This window comes from Melanostigma gelatinosum, assembly GCF_949748355.1.
Source record: "Melanostigma gelatinosum genome assembly, chromosome: 21".
In the NCBI taxonomy this organism is placed as follows: Eukaryota; Metazoa; Chordata; class Actinopteri; order Perciformes; family Zoarcidae; genus Melanostigma; species Melanostigma gelatinosum.
The window spans coordinates 5,710,807-5,734,328 of record NC_136654.1 but is presented as its reverse complement, the minus strand read 5'-3'; the positions used below and the strand labels follow the sequence as shown (position 1 = coordinate 5,734,328).

The window sequence follows — 23,522 nt, the reverse complement described above, 5'->3', positions numbered from 1 at the left end:
AACAAAGTTAACCTTTGGACATCAAGAAACATGAATTGATTTATAAATTGTCATTTTGTCTTTACTGTCTGATAGATTTATTTTTTTATTGATCTCACAATCCCAACTGGTCAAAATTCAGCCGCCTGCAACTCTTTGCTCTCTGCTTGTTTGCACATCTCGGCTGCTTCTTGACAAAAAAAAAGTCAAAAACAGCTGAGCACATCTGAAGGAGATATTTGTCTCCACGTCTGTTTGCGTCGTCTGTGGGCTTCTCTTTCAGCCTATTGTGTGTGTGTGTGTGTGTGTGGTTTCCCCACCCCTCACCCCAGTGTGTGGCAGCGGCACACAGCCTGTGTTGGGTCACAGCAGGGCGCAGCTGATGCGTCTGTGCTGTAGTCTGCCGTGGACACGGACTTGTCGGTGGCAATGTCCCACAACAACTTCTCCCTCCCGCGGGCGACCCTCTCCGCTATCGCCTGGTATTCCGGTGTCTCGACACCCAGGGGCGTTTCCTCCGCCTCGTCGCGCTCCAGATCGAATATCAACGGCAGGTCATGGAGCTGCTGCCTTCCTGTTGCACCGCCACACGCCTCAGCTGCACCTGCAAAGACAAGAGGATGGGTGTACAACATAACAAGCCGCACTGCATTCACACGTTCATGAGACTGTAATGTAGCGTGACTGGTTATTGCACTGTAGACACGTACAGGATGACTTGTACCTGTGATGTAGAAAGCTTTGTGCGTCTCTGTTCGAACTGTCTGCAGGTCACCAAAGTTCCCCGCAGCCCCACTGTTAGGGTGGAACAGAAACTACGAGAAGAGAAGAACTTGTGTCTGCAACAAGGAACCTAATCCACGACCCCCGCGGACAGTACAGGGAAATTATTGATACAAACAAAAGATCTACTTGTTTACCTCATGACCAGTCTGTTCACCGTGCAGGAAGATCTTTGTGGCGTCAATGCCATCGTAGCGTCTGTCTAAGGGGGGAGTTACCTCTGCCAGGGACAGAAGGGTTGGGAAGATGTCCATTCCGCTGCAAGAGGACGTGAAGAGGAGAGGAGAAGACTGTTTGGTGTCATGCAATCTTTCACCTGCTGGTGGCACTAGAGGAAAAGTCACAGAATCACCAAAGCGGTGAGGATTCATCCTTTGACCACAAAGCTCTTTTACCAAGTTTCATGGCAATCCATGCAATAGTTGTAAACATATTTGAATAAAAGCCAATACATTCCCTCCTTCCTGCCCAGAGAACTAGTGCTATGCCTCAGTCATCAGGGTTGAATCCATCTCGTGAACACTTGAGTCCCTCGGTATAACGTAACCATAGGAGGGAGTACCTGAGAAGGGCAGAGTTGGTGGTGTTTGCAGGGATCCTCCCGGGCCAATAAGCCACTGTTGGCACCCTGTGACCTCCCTCCCAGGTGGTCTGCTTAGCCGAGCCTCCGCCTAACACACACCAGGGATATGAGGATTCATAGCAATAAACTGTACAGTATCAATCCCCCTCATAAAGCATGCACGAAAGGAGTTTCGAATTTCTCAGGATGTTTATTTTTCCATACCTCTGCTGGTCTGCCACTTTCCCACGAAAGGTCCCGCACTTCCTGCATACTGGCACTTCTTTTCCCAAGGGCCGTTGTCACCTAAACACAACGCGCACACATAAGATAACCTTTCCACCGTTATCTTAGTGTGGGAGAGCAGACACAATCCATCCAGCAGACTGACCAGTGAACCAGATGAGAGTATTGTCTTTGTCGGTGGCATCGGAGGCGCTCTTTACCGCCCCCACCAGGCCGTCCATCTCTCGCAGGCTTGCCGCGTACACTTTGGCGTCATCTGGGCGACGGGTGGCGGCTGAGGCATCTGGGGGCAGCGGAGGGGCCAGGGGCACATGCATGTGAGCCAGCGCGATGTAGAGGAGATAGGGCTGTCCTCGCTCCCTGCACAGACAATCAACAATGTGACGCCCCGTCAGAGAACTTCAATGAGTTGTGCAACTTCACGCAATAACGAATATATTTCTTATTTACGGTGGCTTGCATACATACGATACTGGCACCCCCCCCAACATGGCATTTAGAATTTTGTTTCACTACATTTTTGATTGATTTAAAGTTATACAGCATGCTGCTGAAAAATCAACTCAAGAACATTTTGAGGATACGGTCGAAAAATCGTAGAAAAGTATGAAAGCATAAAAGTATAGCGATTATAACCTGTAACCCTTTTGATTTCAAAGTATAACCAGCACAACATATAGCTTGTGCACTTTTTATCACCATCACAATATAACTTGTTTTATTTTATGATAGCTGTGATTTAACATATAAACTGTTTGGAGTTATAGACACTTTGTGCAACATCGTCACTTGAGCCTTATGCAGTGCTTCTGGTTCTAACAGGATCAAACCAGTTACATTCTGTGTCAGCTCTCAGAAAGAGGAGGACTCATGTGTGAGTGACACAGGAAATGAAGGAGTTGCCAGCTTTAGATCAGCAGAAAAAGCAGCAGAAAAACTACGAGATTTGGGCTTTTTCCCCACGAGACACTTGGGGGTCGTACCCCCTGGGATAGTTAGGGCTTCTCCCCCAACTAGAGAATGGGATAGACTTCTTACCCAGTCTAAAGGGAACAGAAGACCCTTTAGGGGTCTGACCCCCTCAGAGATGGGTAAAAGAAGACCCTTTTTGGCAGCCAGAAGTTGCCAAAAAACATTTCAAAGAGGTTAAGACAGAAGTAATTTCACTGAATTTAGTCAACTACTAGTGTTTGAACTGTGATGTACATGTTGTGTAACTTATCAGAAATATGCCGAAGCCACATTCTAGTTTATTTTTTAACATTTCCACCCTAGCTGTACACTGTTGGCTGTTGACAGCACATGACCGACTGCTGCACTCACACGACCGCGTAATATAGCATGAAGGAAAGTTGCCAGACAGCTGTATACAGAAGGGTTTACTGTCCTCCTCCTGTCCCTCCAACACAGGAGCCGATACTGTATTGGCAGGTTATCCAAATGAAGAGGTAGCTTCATATTAAGTAACTCCATTTCACAAGCTACATACTTTACTGCCATTACGTAATCTTTTGGGTATCAACAAATATGAATAAAACTCCAATATCTTCCAAAATCAGTAAAAAGAAACATGGTGACGCTAATACCATTGCACTTACTAAGCTCCTGTTTCCAGGATAATTGAAAAGCTGACGTGAGTTGCCAGATTTACTTGCCCGATGTGGCATTTTACTAGCCCCAGGAAAACAGGCAATCCTTATCGTTGAGCCCCGGCTTAATGAAACACCCAGGTGGCACAATTATTCAGTAAAAGGTGAGCTCACGCCCCCTTCATTCATGTGGATTTGCACTGCAGCAGCCTGTCAACATCTACTACAGAAACACTTATGATCAACAGCTACATCTGCCATGCTGTTTTTAAATAGCATATGAAGAAATTGAACCGTATGATTTATTAAAGCATTATTTGCACCTGTATGTCGGCACTATGGTCCAGTGTATTATAGTTCCATAATGATGTAGACATGAGACTAGTGTTTACTGTATTTAGGAAATATGGGAGAGGAGAATGACTTGTAATGCAGAGGGTTGTGCCAAATTCAAATGTGTAATATAAATGCCTGATTGAGTTGTGTTTGTTTGCAGCTGTGTTGTACCTTGCATGGTGTATAATCCTGGTCGCAGCAGATTTGTAGTGCTCCGTTAGTGTCCACGGGTCAAGCGGCTGCTCCACAATACTGCTGTTTTCAACCAGAGGAAGGCCCACTTTGGAATAACAGCCTCCGTGCACACTCCTCTCCAATCTAAAGCATGTGAACAATGGAGAACAATAACATGGTACATGTGTCGTATGCGGTTACAGGTTTGTTACAAGATGTATTGTGGTGTTGGTATTGTGTGATGTGTATTTAAATGTATCCACATATTCTTAATGTATTGTGTTTTTATGATGTAGAAAGCTCTATATGTTAATTGCACTGTTCATGTCAAAGCCCAACTATCTCTCTGTCCTCTTCATGCCCTATATTATGTGAAATTGCATCGTCCCTTTTAAAATTGAAATAAATCAAATGAATGATGTCCAGAGAGCATCATATTTGTTTGAGAAGGAGCACAGAGAACACACCTGATCACTTGAGGCCCAGACGATGAGTCACAGGGAGGGCACTGTGGCAGATTATATCCAGGTATGTCAGTGCAGCCCATGTCATTGCTGTAGGGAATACCAAGGTAGTAGTCGAAGCCTGCCAAAGAGACAACACACATTGTTAACAAGAAGAAATATTTCACAACCACCAATATAGAATGTTTTACTCATATAAGAAATGAAAGGGCGGTTGTTGTTGAGTCAGCTGTGAGCGAAAAAAGGCTGGACTGTGACCTTTGAGCAGTTTTATGTCATACTTTATGATAACCTGCCCGGTGGTTTTGGGGTATAAATGTCAAGCTCCCACTTACCTCTGTTAGTAGGACCGTATGGTCCGTTGTGGCCGAGGTGCCATTTCCCGATCATGGCGGTGTAGTATCCCGCTTTCTGTAGGCGGCGGGGCAAGGTGACTTCAGACAGAGGCAGGCCGGCCACAGAGCTCACAGCAAAGTTATGAGTCACACCATTTCTCAGGCCGTAGCGGCCTGTCAGGATGGCAGCACGGGATGGGGAGCAGGTTGAGGCGGGAGAATGGAAGTCTGTCAATCTGGAAGAAATCAGGATTGTTTTTAAGGACACTTTGCCTTGTTGGCAATTTGAAGGGAATGTCACAGAGGGGGGAAAGTATAGAAAACGTCCCGTCATGTCCTGTGCAGTACAAGCCCTGGAGACTATGATATCAGAGAGGTTAAGTCCGATTGTCAACAGACTTTGATAATGTGACTTTAGAGATACTTAACAGATCAGGTGTATCATTAAGGAATAAGTTATCTGCCTTAGGCCTTGCTCTGCCATCAGGTTGAGGTAGGGCGTGTTGTTTGCCTTCTCATCAGGCTGGTTAGCGTCCAGGTCACCCCAGCCAATATCATCTGCCAGTATGATGATAAAGTTGGGCTTCTCACTGGGCTTCTTCACACTGGCTCCATGTCGGGACACCGTGTGGAGCAGCAGAACGCACATCAGCATCCCAGACAAAAGAAACGGGGTGAAACCCGCCACCATTTTAGGTCAAGATCTGCAAAGGGTTACGTAGGTTTCATTTAACTTCAGCTTGTCATGTGACAAAGTCAACAAAATGAAATTAAAGTTGTATAAGAATATATATATATATATATATATATATATATATATATATATATATATATATATATATATATATATATATATATATATATATATATGACAGTCAGTGAGGGTAGTAAGTAATCCCCCACAGAATAAAGCGAGCACACAATTTATCATAACCGTTTAGATACACTGCTGTAAAATACCATGGAAACAATAAACAAGGATCGAGATAAATACAACCATGTTTCCCTGCCTTAAACCATTTTCTTCCTATAACCTTGTGCGCATATTAACATACTGACAATGATGAAGTGAGAGGGCGTTGGGTGTCTGTGATGATGACCTCGACCAGTCCGACCGGTCATTTGCATCTACCAGTGTGCCTTTCCTCTTGCAGGCGATATCAAGCTCAATTTGTATTACCAGTTTATCATTATGCAGCAGATTACACATTACCAACACAGACACATGAACAGGGATCAGCCCTGATAAATAGTTTGAAGCCCAAGAGAAAGAAAAAAAAAAGAGATATCAGCATGTACCATTAAGAAACAAAAACAGTCTGCAGAACAAGTCTGAATTTGATGAGTCACTTCAGAGAGATTACTGTCATCTCACCTGCCAGATAGTGGTGGGATATCTAGGTGTGGGATGGTTGAGGAGTGGGCGATTTGGACCAGGAACAGTGGCCGAATAGAGTCCCTCCCGCACCAGCCATGACCTGTCCCGGACTACTAATACCCACAGATAAAGGGGGTTGTGGGGGAGAGCTCTCGGTAGCCTGATTTCTTAAACCCCTCACCCCCTCCGTGCATTATCCGGGAGTAGGTGCCCCACAATGTGAGATTGTATGAGGCAGAGCATGTCACGTGTGTTTGAATGTGTACCCCCCCCCCCCACGTGTACGTGTTTGCAGACCATGTGCACGTGACAATGTGTAGGGAAACTGTGTAGGTGATGCGCGAGACATGGGCGGGTAGCTACTGCAGCTGGACGAGTCGAGCGAATTGAGGATTTAATTTCGTCACTTCGCTCTGAAAGTAGCGACACGAAGGTGAGACCCGATTAACAAAAGCTACTTCAAAATATACGAGTATGTTTGCTGTCGTAAAACACTGTATATAGTCGGCACGTGTTGAGTTAAATGTATGGCTCAAACGGACGAGATAGAAGTACTTACAAAGTGTGTATTAGCAGCTACTGAAGTCACGCTGCGTCGCCGGACTGAGAGCATTGCGTCAAGCGCGTGATGGCTGGGACGAGTCAGCATTTGTTCCTCCTCCCACCCCTCTCAATTAAGGAAAGAAAGATAGTAAATGGTCCTGTTTTAAAATGAAATGATGTGATTTATTGTTAACAGGACAAAACGTGACGTGTGTGTTAAAATCATTTGATCATCATAAAAACAACAACAAGGTGTGTGGGGTTTGGATCATGTAGCCAACAATTCGATAATATCTGGTAGTGACATTACACCTTAAATGTTTTTGGAAATTAAAATAAGGACATGAAGGGAATAAAGTAGAACAATTAGAAACACTGGACTGTTAGCAGTAGGTATTCATCCTGTAAGGCAAGCCATTTTAACATGTAATCAAACCAGCCTCCTATCTTTCATTACATTTTAGATAATAACATTTCTCCTCGTCAAACTTGTGTTCTCCTTTGTCAGAATGGTAATTAAAGATATCCACAATAACATTGTTAGGAGTAGAAATTGTATTTTAACTTTGGTAAAAGTAGGCTACTTTGGTTGTAGCCTACTTATATGTATATATTTCAAAACTAATATATTTAAATCCATTGAAGTTCAAGTGGCCGTTTTGGCATTTAACAACTAGAGTGGACATAATTGCAGATATCTGTAATCTGTTTCTGCCAATCAAGAAAAGTATTTCAGAAATCCACAATTGCATTTTTTCTATACACAAATGACATTTCAGATATCCATAACGTCATTCTTCCGAGGAAAACATGCCCTTCCTGTGCATTGTGCTTTGAATTTCTCTGATCTACTATTGCATTTTTGATACCTAGAATGAATATTCTGGATATCTGCAATGTAATTATTACGAGGAAAAACGATGGAAATCATTTTAACATTTAATTGTCAGACTGGGTATCCATAACTGATATCTGAAACATTGTTTTGCCAAGTCAAAGCTCTAATTCAAGATCTACTTATGTTTTTACTGGTCAAAACTCCTTTTGATGTTTGCGTGACTTAATAGATTCACAGCTACATTATTTTGCTTTTGACTTACCCACTCAAACTGTCATTTGTCTTTACAGGGCATGGCACTGTGTGGAGTGAAGAGGACACGTTTCTTGGGACCCAATGTGTACCCAGAAGCCCCTGACGGAGGCTGGGGATGGGCGGTTGCTGTGGCCTTCTTCATGGTGGAGGCTTTCACCTACGGTATCATTAAGATCTTCGGCATCTTCCTCCAGGACCTGATGGAGGAGTTTGGAGAGACCAACATTCGGGTCTCATGGATTCTCTCCATCTGCGTGTTTGTCATGAACTTCAATGGTAAAGTACAGACTTTAGATTGAAATGATCATGAAATTGTGAGAATCACTGTTCCGTTGTCTATACTCAAGAACTTTTAATGGGGCCTCAGGTCCTCTCTCCGCTGTGCTGACGAACCGCTTTGGGTTCCAACCTGTTGTTATGATCGGGGGATTACTCATTGCTTCCGGCACCATTGCAACCAGCTTTACCAGCTCCGTCAATCAAATGTACATCACCTATGGTTTAATTGCAGGTATTGAATTGCTTTTTATTCCCTTATCTCTCTATTTGAACATCACATAAAGCTACTATTCTTTGAGTTTGCTTTTTAGCGGCTTGTCTGGCTGAATTACAGTGTGAAAGCTTGAATCTTTTCCACTGTGCAGGTCTGGGCTACTGTCTGACCTTCCTGCCCACTGTGACCATCCTTTCCCAGTATTTCACACGCCGACGGTCTCTGGTCACAGCCGTGGCCTCCACTGGAGAGTCCCTGTCCATGTTCGCGCTAGCACCAGGTGAGCGCGACGGCCTCCACTGACGTTTTATGCCGACAGTTGGAGAAGACGTGCGTTTGTATGGGGAATAAAAGGAAAAGCATGCGACTAATTTTCTTTCTTTTTTTAAATTTGCAACTCTTTAAGGCAGGGTGACATGTACAGCTTATTTAGTGACAGGAAAAGTCAAGGAAAGACTTTAAAGTGAAATATTTTTATTGGAAGATTCCGGGGCTATAAAGGTTGTCTCGCAATATTCTACAATTTTCTTACTGTCAAAAATTACCAAGAAAAGACTAAAACCATTCAACTGATCCCACTAACAATTAATCCATGTAGTTGTCCAACAACTAATAAAAACACATCAATAGCCAGACTTGCACTGACATTTTTCGTACTTAACATGGGCACTGTAGTTTATTTTGAATTGTTATAAAAAGTCCATAACAAATACACACTTTATTCTTGTTTGAGTAATCTTCAACAACCAATGCCCAGCTGTTCTAGGAAGTTATCTAGCCTATTTCTAAACTCAAACTATGCAGTTTTAACCTGTTTTGAAGCCTATAGTGGGAACTATTGGACTTGGCTAAGAGCCAAATACAGGTATTGAGAAACAGACCACCACATTGTTGTTTTCGGACCTTTCATTGGACTTTGCTCGCTTTACCTTGTAACGTAGAGAAACACAGCTAAACGTACCACTGACGGCACCAAGAAGTCATGTACTCTGTTTCTTTTGTGCATTTCCATAATAGTCTGTGTACACAAGTCGCATCTCAAACTCTCCATACTTATGACCTTATTGTGCATGCAGTTTAATTGATGAATACTCACTTAATACCTCCTCTTGCCCCTCAGCCTTTTCTGCCTTGAGGGACCGTATTGGCTGGCGACATACCATGGCAGTAATGGGATGTTTGCAGAGCACCATAATAATCGGTGGTGCTCTGCTTCGGCCAATCATTGTCAAACCCAGATCGACCCATGACACAGAGACTGACGGATTGTCCTCCAAGGACCTGGAAGCTCTCAGTACATCGGAAAATGGCGAGGGCACAAACCTAGAGGTCTGTAGCATAAACAATACCTCACATGCACAAAACAACTCCCATGGTCCAGACAATGACCTAACCAGAGGCTCTTTGATCACTGGGGTCTCCGGTGACCAGTCTCTAAAGGACACAGACAACAGCAGCCCGGAGGAGAAGACGTTGCTGCACAAAGAAGCAAGGAAATCTGTGGAAAACACTGTGGCAGAGATGAGAGAATGTGAAACGGAGGAGAAAAAGAGCAAAGATGCAGAGAAACAAGTGATGAAAGATGGGGGAATGAAATCCGGTGATGAAAAGCCATCTGCAAAGAAATCAAAACTTCCTGACTTCTCTATCCTCAGAGAGTGCAGCTTCATTCTCTACTCTCTGTTCGGACTGCTCGCCATGCTCGGCTTCTTCGTCCCTCCGCTCTACATCATCGAGCTGAGTGTGAGTCGCGGCGTGGAGCGGGACCTCGCCACCTACATGCTCTCCATCATGGCCGTGGCGGACGTCTTTGGCCGACTCTCCATTGGGTGGATCCTGACGCGGGAGCGGTTCAGGAAGGTGAAGCTGCTTGTGCTGCTGGTGTGCGTGATCGCAATGACGGGGGATCTGGTTGGATTCACTCTGGCTGCGGAGTTCTACGGCCTGGCTGTGTGCTGCGCTTTATATGGGTTCTTTATGGGAACCATATCATGCAGCCACATCCCCATGCTGGCTGAGGATGACGTGGTGGGCATAGAGCGGATGCCTTCAGCCGCTGGTGTCTATGTGTTCATACAGAGCTTTGCTGGGCTGGTTGGACCCCCACTGGGAGGTAAGAGTCATTTTGCAGTGATAAGTGTATTGTAGATACTGGCTATGGTTTCCCTTTACTACAGCTTGTATCTTCTATACACACAAGGATGATTTTTCATCGACTGTATGCACATGTCGCACAGTAAAGTCAAGGCTGAAAGATGGAGAGCGAGAGAGAGAGAGAGAGACAATGAGTTAAAGCAACAGTAACTGCATTAATGCTGTTCTGAGGTCTAGTTTGTATTAAAGATCAGATTACATCTAATATTGATCATCTTTTTCAGAGGCTTTCTGATGGAATAGCTGTTGTCTGCTCTAAAGAGATACTCCATCTTATCGTACTTCATTTCTATAAAGTTAAGGGACTTGCGGAAGACAGATCAACAAAAAGGTGAAAGGCAAAATATCTACACCAAATTCAACATTTCCCATAATGCAGCTCAATGGCTTTTTTTCGTAAGACCTTTACTTTCTTGTAAGTGTCTTGTGAACTCCCCACCTTAAGTTTGTAATACAGGTTTTACCGGTATGTTAAAAAAAAAGAAGAAATCTAGTCACTTAGTCTCCAAGCCCAACGTGAGATAACCCTGATGACATCAGTGTGACATCATCAGGGTTATTTTCTCAGCCCGCTGCAGAGCCGCAGGAGGCACTAGTTGTACTCCTCATGACGGGTGATTTGTTGGGGGTGCCCCCATTTTAATTCTCCTCTATCCCCAGGTGTGCTGGTGGATGTGACTCAGAACTATGGATCCGCCTTCTACTCCTGTGCAGTCGGCATGGGACTGAGTGCCCTGTTCCTGAGTTTGGTAAAGCGTGCCAAGGAAGGATTACTCTGTAGGAGGAGGAACTCCAAACGGCCCGAAGACGCACATGAAAGGGAAGGGGACTCTGAGCAACAGAGTAGTGAATGAACCGTACATAAGATCTGACAGTCCTCAGGATTGCTCTGAAGTAGACGACCAGACGGAGGCCACAAGAGATGTCCCGGACGTTATACTTTTAGCTTGGGCTGATAAGATAGAGGAAGCGTAATGAAAGAGGGAAGCCATATGAGTCTTAAGACTAAAGCACTGAAGTGACACAATGAAGAGAACGACCAAAGATGTTTATGATCCGAGAGCATTCCTCAGCACTTTTACGACATGATCTGTCGTGTCTGACCTTCCTAATGTACCAGACTGTGTTTTAGTCTAGACTCAATGTTCTTAAAATTATTAACAAAGTTAGACTACTAAATTAGCTTCAAGTGAATAAAGCGTTTGATGTCGTCTTGCCTTAACGCACAGATATAAATGCAAAGTATGGACATGTTCAAAATGGACTGATGAAGCTTGAATGGAGGTGCCTCGGTCTTAGATATTGCAGAGGGTAAGACGTAACACTATTACTTGATGAACTGCTGGGAAACAATAGCGTAACGATGCCAGAAAAACTGTGATGCAAATGTCGCTGCGAGAACAATACATTGCCCGGATTTTGTAACGTGTTATAGAAAATACATGAAGCTCAGGAGATGTAATTAAAAGTGTATCTTTTTAATCAAACGGTCACCAAGCTGACACAATGGAATGTTATGTGATATGAAATGTCTGAATCAAGCTGTTTTTGTCAAGAAAAATTGTTCACAATAAAGCAAGAGTGATTTGAATCACTTAATTACGTTAAAGTTTTGTTTTTATAGACCAACTGAAAAGCAACTCATTCAACTGCTAATGTATTTGTCACATTTTGATTTGATAAACTTTAACGTAAAACTATTTTATGTACATATTGCATCTTTAGATCATTTAGATTCAGGAAACTGGAAACACTAGCGCCATTTGACCTTTTATAATACAATATACACCTTATTAAGTCTAGCGGGCCGGCTGGTCGTCCGGAGATTAAGTGTAACAGTCAGGAAAGATTGCAGTTGTTGCAAATATTTCCAGATTTTCTCCGGACTTGTGAACAAGTACAATCGTTCATCTTTTTCCCAGTATGTCAAGGCACCTGTTGAGCCACAGTCTGGATCTCTGAAAGGCTTCAGTGGGTTTGGAGAAGTGGGCCACAGACTGACAGGAAGTGGCCTCCTCTGGTCCGGACGTTTGACTCTGATCCCCCTCCATCCAGTGCACTAAGGCCTGAGCGACAGTTCAACTTTCACTTGAAGGAAGTGCCAAAGAAAGAAACATAAAGGCATCTGATGGGGGGAGTGTAATATCCATCAAACACTGAGTAGTCCCCCTGCTTTGCCTGAAGCCTTTTCTTCAGCCTCCCAGCATAGCTTTGGCTGTAGAAGTTGTCATCATACCTGGCAAAGCTGAAAACACCCATTCCTGAAAGCAGGGTTGAGAAGATGTCGGTAAGGAAACAAAAAATCTCTCCTGGATTGCATGTTGTTCTTCTAGCACCATCTAGTGGCAGTTCAACCACATTACATCATCAGAGACGACTGATGATAAATGAGTATGCGTTTCACTTTGTTAAAAAATATTCCTCAACTACGAAGCAATGTTTCTCTCTTCTTTAGTATTGTCCTGGTATTTCAACAGCACATTTACAGAGAAAGTTATATTTTCTTATGAAAGGTGTTGTGGTACAAATCTCACCCATGCTGAGAGAAGCCTCTCCGAAGACAAAGTTCCAGGAGTCTTTGGGGTAGAGGTCAATCATTGTGATCCCAACAATACAAAAAGCATCTTTTGGTTTCCTATTCCACAGGAATTGTAGCAGGTCGCCCTAAATTTCACACGAAAACAATAACAAAATGATGCACAGTCCAGTTGGAGATCACCGTCTTATCCATCTGCATAGCTCATGGTATGCTTACTTTTACTGCTTAAGGGTTATGAGTTATTGTACTGGCACTCACATATGCACATACTTACATGTCCTTTCCTTAAACAATGACCATTATTTTCACAAACACACACTTCATGAGGACTGAGTAATACAGAGGCTGTAGCCCCACTAGACACAAACATACCTATGGTTTGAATATCAATGGTATCGTGGCTTGCATTGGGGGTCTTGTGCAAATGGTCTCCGTAGAACTTCTCGAAGTCTTGAGGCTTCTCAGGGTGAGCAGAGACCCAGCCTGAGTCAGAGTGCACTGTGATGGGTTGGAAAAGGGCACTCGGCTGCCCCGGGTGGAATCCTTCCTCCAGAAGATGCCTTTCTTCTTTTGTGTACTTTCTGTACAGCTCAGCTAAGTCCTGACGATTGGAGACCAGAGCTCTTTGCAGTGTCTCCACAGAGCGCCGGATCACCTTCATCTGCAGGAGAGATAGACAGCAGTAGCACGGTTACAGATAGAGTCAAGGTGGAATTTGGCTTTGCTAACATATAGATCATTTTTTGACCCACTACAGCCACCTATGGACTTATGACAAACTCTTGATCAATGCCCAGTCATGTGACCTTTATAGCAGCCAAATTGGAGCTTGCTAGGAAAATGTATGTTACAGAAAATATAAAACAATATAATATACACTACATATGATGTTGAATGGAAATGTATACAAGTGTATGAAATACTGCACGAGGAGGGTATATAAAATAACAGAGGTAGCGTGAGTTGCCTACAAGGACATGTTAATGTGAAAGTAAATTAATTCTCACACACACACACACACACACACACACACACACACACGTTTCGTACATACACTTCCGTTCGAGAACGCAAACGCCTCACCTCGACGCTCTATCAAAATCATTATTTTACGACAAATGAATGGATTTATTCGTTTAAAAAGAAGAAGAAGAAGAATAAGCATAATCTGTCCCAATGTTTAGAAGTAAACGAGTTCACCGGGATCTATTTCCGCTTTGTACTTACTCTGATGACGTCAGGTAAACAGAGGGGCGGAGCTCTTTCAGGGAAACGTTGACGACCAGCAGAGAAGACCAGCTCGCTGCTGTGGCACACCAAACGACCTCCTATTATCGGCTATCCTACAATTAAAATACATCAAACTTTTTTCTCATTGAGTTTGTGGAATCAGAGTTGTGTCAAGTGCAGGCAACAGTTAACTACGACTGACGGCAGCTGGACGGGATACGAAGGCGGAAGAACTTCGTCAGTACGCGGAACGTTAGTGCAGCGCAGCGGTAGTTAGCTAAAGTAGTTAGCTCGCATAACGTCGCACGGTAGCAGCTAGCAGGCTAGCTCGCTGTCATGCCCGGTATTTCTCGAGATTTGACTGCGTAAACGAGAATAGTGGTGAGCGGGTTGGCTCTCAGACGCCCAGCAAGCAGCTTGTTCCACCACCGAGGCGTAGGCAGGGCGGACTGGACTTGGACCAGTGACGGGTCTGAAGTAACCCACAGCGGAGCTTTGTGCTTTATCCGCACGGGGACCTGCGCCTCAGCCGTCTGGGGATCGCTCACTCACACGTCCGAGACTTTCTGATGAGATGAGCGCGAGGTTGCCAACGGTCGTGGAGCTGTGACAAAACCAAAGCTTTAAAATAAGATATCTGAATCCGGCTAAAAGGAGTGTCAACCTTTCTCTTTGCCAACCCCCCCCCCCCCCCCCCATATCAGTCAACACTGCAGAAATGCTGACAGACAGCAGGTAACACAGGAACAGCTGTTTTTACACATCTTTCATCAATAGAGGCTAATCTTTTCATCCAATATTACATGTGATGATTGCATCACTGCTGTAATGCAACATTGTAACTAAGGCATCTATTACAGTAATCTAATACCAATAGTTTGATAATGCAGTATCAATGTTGTATGCACACTGTGTTTAATCTCTATGTATAGACCCCAGTGATGGTATGTTAATAAATGTGCTCTCATAATGCAACATGTCTGATCATATAACTGCCTGAGTGTGAGTTGTTGCTATTTTTGGTTCCTCTTCATTTTCTCTTTCTGACACTCTTCCTTCCCCCCCCCCCCCCCCCCCTGCCTGCGCCGTTTCTGTCACACTCTCTCCTTCACTTTTTTCACTTTACTGCACTCTCGTCACTCGATGCTCCTTCCATTTCTGTTCTGCACAGGAAACGACACCGCGGCTGTGACAGTGAGGAGGACCAACAGCTGAGTTCTCAGGCCAAGAGGTCAGGAGGGGGTCCCAGCCTGGTCCTGTCGGATTTGGATTCGGAGGTGAGATGGACTCGAATTTTACGTTCGTCATCAGACCATCAGTGTTCTTTTGGGAGAGGATAGATCTGCCAAAGTCATTTATTTTCCATCTAACGTAAAGCCTATTGACGTGTGTAGACTGGGCAAGCGGCCTGAAATCATGTGTATAAATACACGGCACTCTGCATCGCGTATGCAATGCACCACTGTCCGGGAAAATAAATCAATAAAAGCAACGAATATTTTATTTACAGCGTCTGCATCCATCCACGAAGCTCAGATTCAGAGCCCATCTCTGTTCTGGTTTTTTTTTTTACAGTCTTCCAGCAGCGACAGCAGCAATGGGATCAGCAGTCCAGAGAGAGCGCTGGTGGCCACCACCAGGCCGTGCATACACAGCCAGAACAACCGCATCCCCCAGTGCTCCCTCAGCCCAACGCCTGAAGACTCCGGTGGCGCCTTGCAGCACGGTTTCCATGGCGATGGCAGCGGTGTCTCTTACGGCGACATCAACAGAGTCCTGAGGGAGGCGCACTTCAGTAGTCTGCAGACCAGAGGGCGTCCGGGCTCAACATGACCGTGACCTCTCGGGTCCCTCTCCTGACCGGTCGTCCCTCCGCCCATCAGTGCTGACACTGCTGTCACGGTGGCTCCTCCTTGAAAGCCTCAAGGAGCACATTTGGGTCAAGGGGGGGGGGGGGGTATGATGTGTGGGGAGGTTTACAGATTTTTGGGCACAGTGGGCTCATCCCCCACCTCACCATGTACCATTTGTCAAGACCATAAGCACATCCGCTGTTCCATGGCCCAGCCACTGTGGTTTTCTGTGCAGTATTGATGTGTGTGCACGCACCCTGTGCACTTTACAGAGGAATCATTCTCTTTACATGCGTGCGTTGATGCGTGGACGTTGTCATTGGTGCTAATCTCAAGAAATGTGCGATGATCCAAAGTGCTTGTGAAGCTAAATAAAGCGAAGCACTTTACTCAATAACTGCTCGTTCTGTTTACTCTCCACTGGGGGCGGTCAGCCGCGTGTTTGTGAAGTGTGAGATGTTGCGATCCCCACTCCCAAAGGAAGTTCATGGAGGCCACAGGATTCCTTCTCGAGGAGTATTAATAAAACAATCCAGTAAAATATCATTTCTGGCCTTTGTGTTCTCTAACCCACGGTGAAAGTTAAATTATAGTGTATTTGCAGTTACTTTCACCACGACTCTAAGGTTTTTGGTGTGGCAGTTCAAGGGGTTCAAGGTAATGGAACAGAGATTCTTCATGAGCCTCACCACCAAAATCCAACCTCAGATTAGATCCTGGCTAATTATAGCGCCGTGAGAGCGGCTACCGGAGTCTGCGGCTCAGGCGGCGTAATGCTCTCACAAAAACAGCCTCAAGAAACAGCTCTCAGAATCTGTTTGTAACCATGTGTTTAACATTTTACGCATCGTGTGTGCGTGCGCGTCATATGCCTGTCAGCCATACTTGGTTCTGTATGGTTCAATATGACCAATACACTGTGTTGCAAATAAAATGAGAGCTGTGAAAGTGATGCATTGTCATTTTTCCAAATCATTTGACATTGATGTCTGTAACATGTCACCGACACCATTTAAATACAGAATAACGAGACTCGTCCGTGTAGTAGTTGGTGCTGTAACAAAAAAAAAATACAGCAGGTTTTATTGTTTCCTCTGCTTTTGCAGCAGCTTAGCTTGTGTTCACTGAAACAGAATACATCGGTAGCGTTCATTGTACATATCGGTAGGTTGGATTACCATTTTGGCATGTAGTGTGTGTGCTACATTCCACACTCCTCGGCGCCGCAGCGGAGAATTGAACAAACAGCAACACTGAGACAGTGAAGGTAAACAAATGACCACGTGTGAAATTGCTATTTTGCATTATGCTGATGTTCTATCAAAACACAATGCCACACAAGTTATGCACACAAAATATTCTCCCTTTAGTGATTCACTCGTCTTGATTTATGCACTCCACAACCACTCTCATGGGTTTGTTTAAATCAATACATGAGACGATAAATCGTTTGTAAACTAGCACTCGTTACATTTACACTGACATAACGGTTAAGTACCAAAAAAAATATGGAAGACAACTCTCATTTGTAGGTTTTATGAGACGATTAGAGACGCAACTGTAGTGCAAATTACAAATGGAGGGATTCTCCCTCAGAGGTTTAGTACGTGCTGCAGAGGCGAGAAGAGTCGTTTCAGTTCGCTAAAAGGAATCCTGAGATAAATCAACTGTGAATAATAACCTGCGATTCAAGGCAAGCATTCTTGTTTAACACTTTTGAGAAATGACACTTACAGACCAGTCCTCACAGACAGCGTCGGGGTTTCTCATGCCAACCGTGGATTGAATTCACGTTTAAAAAAGGACAACAGTCATGTGTCCTAAATCTCTGTTGCACAGCCCAGTCTGCTGCTTCAATGCAATTTCCCAAGAACCGAAAAATCCAATGAATGTGCCGTCTATATATAGTTCTAAGCTTACCGATCTGATCTTAATTTATCAAATTAAATAGCTTTCTAAAAGTTTATACATGACGACATCATTGGTTTTAACAGCTGTACAACGTCAGTGGTCAAAAGTTGAGGAACGAGAAGGCCGATACTGGTTGGCTGCTATCAGATGCAACTGAATTGCAAATTAAAGGAGCGTCATCACTGGTTTTACTGATGCCGAGACTGTTCTGCACAGCTAGATCCTCCATTAAGCCGTCGCCCATCGTCTCTGTCGGGGACGTCTCTCGTGCACACGGGGGCCTCCCCTTAGTCACCAGCTCCATGCCGCTGAACAGGGACAGTCTGCCCAGACAGGCCTGCTCTCTCTGGGGCTCAGCTGGATGGGAAGAGCTTGTGTTCAGCTCTGACTCCTCAGCAACCGATGTAACCTCAGCAGTCCTGACTGGCTCCGACTGGTTCTGCACTAAGTCATGCAGAATGGGAGCGAGTTCCTCCTCATCGCAGTCATTCATCAGCTGCCCCGGGAGGTCTCTCTGGGCCGAGGGCAGACTAGAGGGGGAAGATGGGGGATTTGGTGGTTGGGTGACGCCTGTGGGTGAGATGTCAGGCTGATAATGGTTGAGGTTGGGATTGCCAGCAGAGTGGTTTGGTAGTAGAGGCTCCGAGTGCGTAGATGTGGTAAGCTGATTGGTAGTTGCCTGATGGCTGCTCGTCGCTGTATCCAGCCGAGGAGTGTGTACGGATCCACCCATCAGAGCCTCAAACTGTCGCAGGATCTGGTAAGAGGAGATAAGAACAAAACAATAAATAAAATACACCCTCATTTTGAGTGTCCTGTGAGTCTTCACCATTTTGGCTTTCTCTTTAGGTCTCTCTTACCTTGGTGGCTTTGTTGGCCACAGGTCCTGGAGCCCCCTCACTCAGCTGGCGGAGCCTCCGTTGCGTAGCTCCGAACATTTGTTCCAGAGAAAGGAGGTCAGAGGTCAGGAGGCATGACACAGCACACAGTGCCCGCTGCAGGTTTGGAGGAAAAGAGGGATATGTATATTAGGATTGCATTCTATAATTTAGAAAACATGGATCTCCGATCAATCTTAACCAATGGTACCATCTTAACAGTGTCTGAGGGATCTTGAAGCCTGATTGAGAGCAACTCCACCACCACCTCGCAGTTGAGAATGGAGCACCTGACAGATCAAATGAGACAGACATAATACTGTTCATAAAAAATAAATCAGCAGTATTCTCAGTCTGAGTTTAGATGCACTGACTCTTTAATGAAGTGCTGGCTCTCCTCTCTGGACAGGAAAACTCTGGATCCTTCAGTCAGTCTGCTGACCAGCGCCACTTCCTGGCCACAGTCCCCCAACTGCAAGGCTTCCACCCTGGAGGCCAGAAGGATGTGTGAGATCCAGAGACTACACTACTTCTCCAATGTGACTATGGTGTGATTTAGAGAGGGAAATTGCTGGTTTAGCCGGTCGGCTCTGCCGCTCACCTTTCTGATGGGTCCCCACTGCTCTCTCTACTGGCCCCCGATTGGCTCCCGGTACCGGCTGACTTGCTGCCCACGGAGGCCCTGCTGTTAGCTGCCATATCCTGAGAAGAGTTGTGAGAGGAGCTGTTGCCGCTGTCGGTCTCCTCCCAGCCGCCTCCCACCTGCCCTGGACATCGCTGGGCCAATGCTGCCGTGAAGACACACGGGAGTAAATAAGGTTATAATCAAACTGAATACAAGTCTTGACACGCTGCCACAAAGTGAGCTGGTAAATGATTCACACACAAATAAATATTTCAGATTCAAGCTGTCTATTTAGAAACCTAAGCCCACGCGTCCATCACACCGACAACGTCTCACCTTTTGGTGGGCGAGCCGGCAGGTTGTAGGCACACGCAGGCACAGCCACCTCTATGGGTGCGGACGGCGCAGCTACAGCCCGGTAATGGTTCTCATGGAGGCGGATGCCCTGGTGTTCAGTGGGGGGAAGGACAGCACTGGCAACTACCTCTGCAGCTTTCTGGATCTTATTCAGTAGGGAGTCACTGCCTGCTGGTAGGAGCAGGTAGAGACATAAATAAAAAAGGTACAGAAATGTACACGGAAGCTGAACTAGATTTGTGTCAGTGTGTGTGTGTGTCCCTCACCTGTCCCCTGCTTCCCTGGACTGTATCCAAAGCCCTGCATTCCTGACCTGTGGGAAGCTGCTGAGCCCATACCTGGATGCAAAGACACAGGAGACCTCTGGTACTCTGATGCAAGTTATTTGAATCATTCAAGCTCTTTATAGACAATCAAGCGCTCGCTAATATTTCAGATGATGTACACTATCATTACATACGACAGTAGGAATGAGTTGCGACAATTTAGATTTGTTTCCGAGTTGGTTGAATGGAATAAATTTAGTAAAGAAGTTAATGGCACTTTATTATATTATTTATCACTCACCCATTGTTGGGGGTGCTAAGTTGTGCGGGGAGACGCCGTCTTTGGTGGAAATGATATCTGTGAAAAGCAACCTGGCCACTTCCTGCAAATAGAAAAAGTAAAAGTTGAGTGCGTTTGCCTCGCTGTCACAGAGTTATGATTGACATGATGATTAACTGCAGCCTGGGGCTCACCTGTGCTGTATTTCTCACTTTCTGGTACAATGCTATGCCATGGATGGGATCAGGAGGGCCGCTGTAAACTTAAAAAAAGGCAAAACACCCGACAGAGAGTGAATATTCAGAACGACGAAGCAGCCGCAGAGTGATAAGAGTCAAATAGAGCTAAAAGCCAAAAGGGACCGATGTCTAACCTGATGCCTGCTGGATGAACGTGGAGTTCCTTCGAAGTTCTGTGAGGAAATGGTTTGAGCCATGACCACAGAGATGGACAAAGATCTTCAGCACCTAAAACACCAGCAGCATGAGCAGAAGCTCGAGTTACTTGCAGACAGGAAAGGGAGGAAAATCACTAACATTTAAAACTGTGACTTATGCCACAACTCCACTTCAGTTTCATATTTCAGACAGAAACTAGAATAACAATCCCTGTTCTCACCTTAAGTTTGACATGACAGGACTCCACCTGCAACCTCTCCAGAAGGTACTCCAGCAAACACTGACCGCAACCTGAAGACTCATGGGAGATTTCTACAGTGTGATGATGGTTAAGGGCATTACCATCATAGCATGAGAGACTCAGTGCGTCTTATTTTAAGAAAACTGATTGTTTCCTGGTTAGAATACCAGAAAATAACAACATATCTATGAAGATCACTTTCCTGCTTGCGTGTTTGTATCATGAACTCTGGTGTGGAAATTACCAATGTGCTTTTTTTTTACCGACTCCTGCTCAGGATAATAAACTTCAAATGCTGTCCTGCTTTTGGATCCAAATATAAAACCATGGATGGTTTCCCATCCAGTTATTTTCCCTGAAGAGTTTTCATTGGTCTGGTTTCTGGAAAACAATATGACTTGTACGGTCATTCTCCATTTGAGAGCTTTACAAACTTTAGATTAACAAGGGATCAATGGATGTCCACCCTTTGTTTAAAGTGGTACATAAGAAGCTGGCAAAGGATACTTCCAATATCTTGGAAAAGGTAGCCAGGACAGGGGGTTTCATCATCTGCTGTGGCCTTCATCAGAGTTGGGACCTTCAGTTGGTAAAAAAAAAAAGTGATACAAGTTCAAAGCTGACAGAAGGGACTATCTTGTTATTGCACAGTCCACAACCAAATCCACCTGATCTAGCAGGTGTACTTCACAGTTTGATTAACGGCGGAACACAGACTGAGGTGGACACAAACTTGGTATGACACCAGGGTCCGAGTACCAGGTTAGCTTTGGCCAAACAGACCGTTATAACGATGCTGTATATGCCTGTCTGCTGCTTTAAGACTCATACGAAACAAGCTGGCAGGTCAACAGGGAAATGACATGAAACGCAATGACCAAATCTGTGTATTCTTACTGTTAGCTAGCAGGCTACTAGCAAGCTAGTGCTGGCACAACTTAACTGACACAAACAGACACGCTAACGTACGTCACGCTCCGTCCAGCTGTTACTAGTATTCACAACAAGTAATGGCCGTAAACAGCTCTTACTTTCTGAAGAAAAGCCAGTCGTTCCATGAATGTTGCCATGATTTAGCAATCCTGGCTGCAGGTTTACTCATCTTCCTCCGAGGGGTACGAGGGGAAGGCGCTACGCGAGGTGACAGCTAGCCAATCACAGAGCAGCAAGTAGCAATCCTAAAGTCTATTGGCTCTCCGGTTACACCTACGTTTAAAAAAACAGCGAATCAACTTCAGGGAAACTAGAACTGACACTTTGATTGACGGGGACATGAGCGAATCATATTACAGAATATCCTGCCGGACGTTTCCTTGATGACAGGGTCAACAATATGGCGCTTTCCATGGTTTACAGAAATGCTTCATCTGAGGGTTGATGTGTATCTTTTTTATTCACAGCTTTATACGTGTGTTAGTACATTTAACAAACTGTGAAGTCTGTTAATTAATAAACGAAAGGACTCGCCTGAACAGTAACCATGTCTGGGTCAAATGCCTGGAGTCGCAGTCGAGAGAAAATGAGACTTTTCCCTGAACTTTTTGCTCAGTGTGCAGGAGAGGTAAGCACTGCTGTCATATCTGAACAAGGGGAATTGTGCTGTTTAATTCTGTGTCCGTCCTGAACTCAGACATAGTTCACATTCAAATGAATTCCAGCTAGCTGCCTGTGCTACTACAAAACACAGCTTCCCCCCATAGCTAGTAAACGAGGCCATATTTCTATTTAACAGCATTTGAACGTGAATAATGGTGATGGGCTACTGCTGGAATACTGTATAGTGCGTTTGATACCTAATGCTGGCAATTGCTACAATAAAGACAGTGCAGGTTACAATAGCATGCCAGTTATGAAACTATAAGGGAGATATACTTCTGGATCCCATTGTTTGCGTAGCTACAGATCACCTCACAATTAGTATGTTTGTATTTTTATTTGATTCGATGTTTATTAATATATGTAGGCTGGGTTTTAGCTTTGGGTGAATATGTTGAGCTTTACTGTCATTACTTAATGCAACACAAACAGCAATTGTATGAAAAAATGACGAAATAATCAATAAGGGTAGGACAAACATTTGTAAAATAATAAATAAGACATGACAGAGTAAAAGCAACAATGAAGATGACACTATAGTGTACTTATATACATGCAGTTTGCACACACATTATGTATAATGTGACTTAAATTGTGGTGCAAAGAAACTAGGTTGTAAGAATGGCCATGGGTGTGCTAGAAGCAGACACAAGAGCTCAGCACAGTAGATACAGAAGAATAACAGAGAGGAGAAGTTTCATTTTACATGCAATTCTTTCTTTCACCATTAGGGAAAAAAGATGACAACTTACTTTGTTTTCCTTTGTCTAATGTCCACTTGTGTGATTCAGGCAGCAACATATGGGAAGTGTGTGGCAGCTTCCACAACAGGCAGACAGGAGCTGAGGAAGGACATGTGTGCCAAGGAATTTGAAGCACTGAAGACCTGCTTTACAGCTGCAGTAAGTGATCAAAGTCAGCAATCCTCCTGCTGGACGTATGCAGTCGGGATAGATGGCCATTGATTGAAACGTTATACTCTTTGTTACAGGCCAAGAAAAAAGCCAAATGAATGGAAACTGTCCTGGCTTTGCTCGAGCTGCAAATTCAGTGAACAGACCTCAATTGTGAAACGAGACGACGGGAAGTGTTGATCGACTTCTGGTGCTGGATCTGGAAAACGTAACACTTCCTCTACTAGGCACTGTAAATGAACTGGATGTGTTGAAAAGTACTGCTGCTACATTTTTTTATAGAAAAAGACTGAATGTAATAAACA

The 23,522-nt window shown here is 44.6% G+C and overlaps 6 protein-coding genes across 7 annotated transcripts; 3 read left to right on the top strand and 3 right to left on the bottom strand.

Annotated features, from left to right (window-relative positions):
- Window positions 1-10: 10 nt before the first annotated feature.
- Window positions 11-5,954, bottom strand: arsg (arylsulfatase G). The gene is made up of 11 exons (XM_079292664.1): window positions 5,844-5,954; window positions 4,933-5,172; window positions 4,469-4,704; window positions 4,137-4,254; window positions 3,667-3,813; window positions 1,716-1,930; window positions 1,550-1,630; window positions 1,325-1,433; window positions 900-1,020; window positions 704-794; window positions 11-583 (listed from the first exon to the last, which is right to left on the bottom strand). Exons 2-11 carry the CDS (start codon window positions 5,157-5,159, stop codon window positions 303-305), a joined length of 1,626 nt encoding a protein of 541 aa, XP_079148790.1. The 5' UTR covers window positions 5,160-5,172; window positions 5,844-5,954; the 3' UTR covers window positions 11-302.
- Window positions 5,955-7,520: 1,566 nt separating this feature from the next.
- LOC306795466 (monocarboxylate transporter 7-like) lies at window positions 7,521-10,983 on the top strand (the record flags this gene model as incomplete). The annotated part of the gene is made up of 5 exons (XM_079293988.1): window positions 7,521-7,758; window positions 7,850-7,993; window positions 8,127-8,255; window positions 9,096-10,088; window positions 10,790-10,983. 5 exons carry the CDS (start codon window positions 7,521-7,523, stop codon window positions 10,981-10,983), a joined length of 1,698 nt encoding a protein of 565 aa, XP_079150114.1.
- Window positions 10,984-11,778: 795 nt separating this feature from the next.
- amz2 (archaelysin family metallopeptidase 2) lies at window positions 11,779-14,032 on the bottom strand. The gene is made up of 6 exons (XM_079293987.1): window positions 13,896-14,032; window positions 13,041-13,329; window positions 12,885-12,889; window positions 12,664-12,793; window positions 12,242-12,390; window positions 11,779-12,195 (listed from the first exon to the last, which is right to left on the bottom strand). The coding sequence occupies exons 2-6, from the start codon at window positions 13,327-13,329 to the stop codon at window positions 12,037-12,039; spliced, it is 732 nt and encodes a 243-aa protein (XP_079150113.1). The 5' UTR covers window positions 13,896-14,032; the 3' UTR covers window positions 11,779-12,036.
- On the top strand, window positions 13,946-16,654 carry LOC306794728 (protein VCF1). Its single transcript, XM_079292914.1, has 3 exons — window positions 13,946-14,633; window positions 15,070-15,175; window positions 15,474-16,654. Exons 1-3 carry the CDS (start codon window positions 14,617-14,619, stop codon window positions 15,729-15,731), a joined length of 381 nt encoding a protein of 126 aa, XP_079149040.1. The 5' UTR covers window positions 13,946-14,616; the 3' UTR covers window positions 15,732-16,654.
- A 179-nt stretch (window positions 16,655-16,833) lies between these two features.
- Window positions 16,834-21,830, bottom strand: tepsin (TEPSIN adaptor related protein complex 4 accessory protein). Of its 2 annotated transcripts, none has more exons than XM_079293184.1 (13): window positions 21,739-21,830; window positions 21,215-21,287; window positions 20,687-20,778; window positions 20,442-20,535; window positions 20,263-20,330; window positions 20,090-20,171; window positions 19,789-19,860; window positions 19,502-19,693; window positions 19,142-19,328; window positions 18,915-19,028; window positions 18,752-18,830; window positions 18,523-18,657; window positions 16,834-18,419 (listed from the first exon to the last, which is right to left on the bottom strand). In XM_079293184.1, the coding sequence occupies exons 1-13, from the start codon at window positions 21,775-21,777 to the stop codon at window positions 17,763-17,765; spliced, it is 1,884 nt and encodes a 627-aa protein (XP_079149310.1). In that variant the 5' UTR covers window positions 21,778-21,830; the 3' UTR covers window positions 16,834-17,762. The 2 variants fall into 2 exon arrangements, with proteins under 2 accessions (XP_079149310.1, XP_079149311.1); XM_079293185.1 differs by having other exon boundaries at window positions 19,502-19,690.
- Window positions 21,831-22,031: 201 nt separating this feature from the next.
- On the top strand, window positions 22,032-23,512 carry ndufaf8 (NADH:ubiquinone oxidoreductase complex assembly factor 8). Its single transcript, XM_079292827.1, has 3 exons — window positions 22,032-22,268; window positions 23,095-23,205; window positions 23,295-23,512. Exons 1-3 carry the CDS (start codon window positions 22,188-22,190, stop codon window positions 23,313-23,315), a joined length of 213 nt encoding a protein of 70 aa, XP_079148953.1. The 5' UTR covers window positions 22,032-22,187; the 3' UTR covers window positions 23,316-23,512.
- The last annotated feature ends 10 nt before the right edge of the window (window positions 23,513-23,522 follow it).

What these genes read in the sequence shown, in the direction of transcription:
- arsg (XM_079292664.1), bottom strand. Translation starts at nt 5,159, where the DNA reads ATGGTGGCGGGTTTCACCCCGTTTCTTTTGTCTGGGATGCTGATGTGC. An exon ending in TCTGGGCCTCAAGTGATCAG is followed by an intron (nt 3,814 to 4,136) that starts GTGTGTTCTCTG and finishes CACATGCTTTAG; the next exon opens with ATTGGAGAGGAGTGTGCACG. An exon ending in ACCAACTCTGCCCTTCTCAG is followed by an intron (nt 1,021 to 1,324) that starts GTACTCCCTCCT and finishes GTCCTCTTGCAG; the next exon opens with CGGAATGGACATCTTCCCAA.
- amz2 (XM_079293987.1), bottom strand. Translation starts at nt 13,329, where the DNA reads ATGAAGGTGATCCGGCGCTCTGTGGAGACACTGCAAAGAGCTCTGGTC. An exon ending in AGAGGCTTCTCTCAGCATGG is followed by an intron (nt 12,391 to 12,663) that starts GTGAGATTTGTA and finishes CCCTGCTTTCAG; the next exon opens with GAATGGGTGTTTTCAGCTTT. An exon ending in CCATCAGATGCCTTTATGTT is followed by an intron (nt 12,196 to 12,241) that starts TCTTTCTTTGGC and finishes ACTGTCGCTCAG; the next exon opens with GCCTTAGTGCACTGGATGGA.
- LOC306794728 (XM_079292914.1), top strand. An exon ending in TGTCGGATTTGGATTCGGAG is followed by an intron (nt 15,176 to 15,473) that starts GTGAGATGGACT and finishes TTTTTTTTACAG; the next exon opens with TCTTCCAGCAGCGACAGCAG.
- tepsin (XM_079293184.1), bottom strand. Translation starts at nt 21,777, where the DNA reads ATGGCAACATTCATGGAACGACTGGCTTTTCTTCAGAAA. An exon ending in GACTGGCTTTTCTTCAGAAA is followed by an intron (nt 21,288 to 21,738) that starts GTAAGAGCTGTT and finishes TACCAACTGAAG; the next exon opens with GTCCCAACTCTGATGAAGGC. An exon ending in GTTCATCCAGCAGGCATCAG is followed by an intron (nt 20,331 to 20,441) that starts GTTAGACATCGG and finishes CCTTTTTTTAAG; the next exon opens with TTTACAGCGGCCCTCCTGAT.
- ndufaf8 (XM_079292827.1), top strand. Translation starts at nt 22,188, where the DNA reads ATGTCTGGGTCAAATGCCTGGAGTCGCAGTCGAGAGAAAATGAGACTT. An exon ending in TTGCTCAGTGTGCAGGAGAG is followed by an intron (nt 22,269 to 23,094) that starts GTAAGCACTGCT and finishes TGTGTGATTCAG; the next exon opens with GCAGCAACATATGGGAAGTG. An exon ending in AGACCTGCTTTACAGCTGCA is followed by an intron (nt 23,206 to 23,294) that starts GTAAGTGATCAA and finishes TCTTTGTTACAG; the next exon opens with GCCAAGAAAAAAGCCAAATG.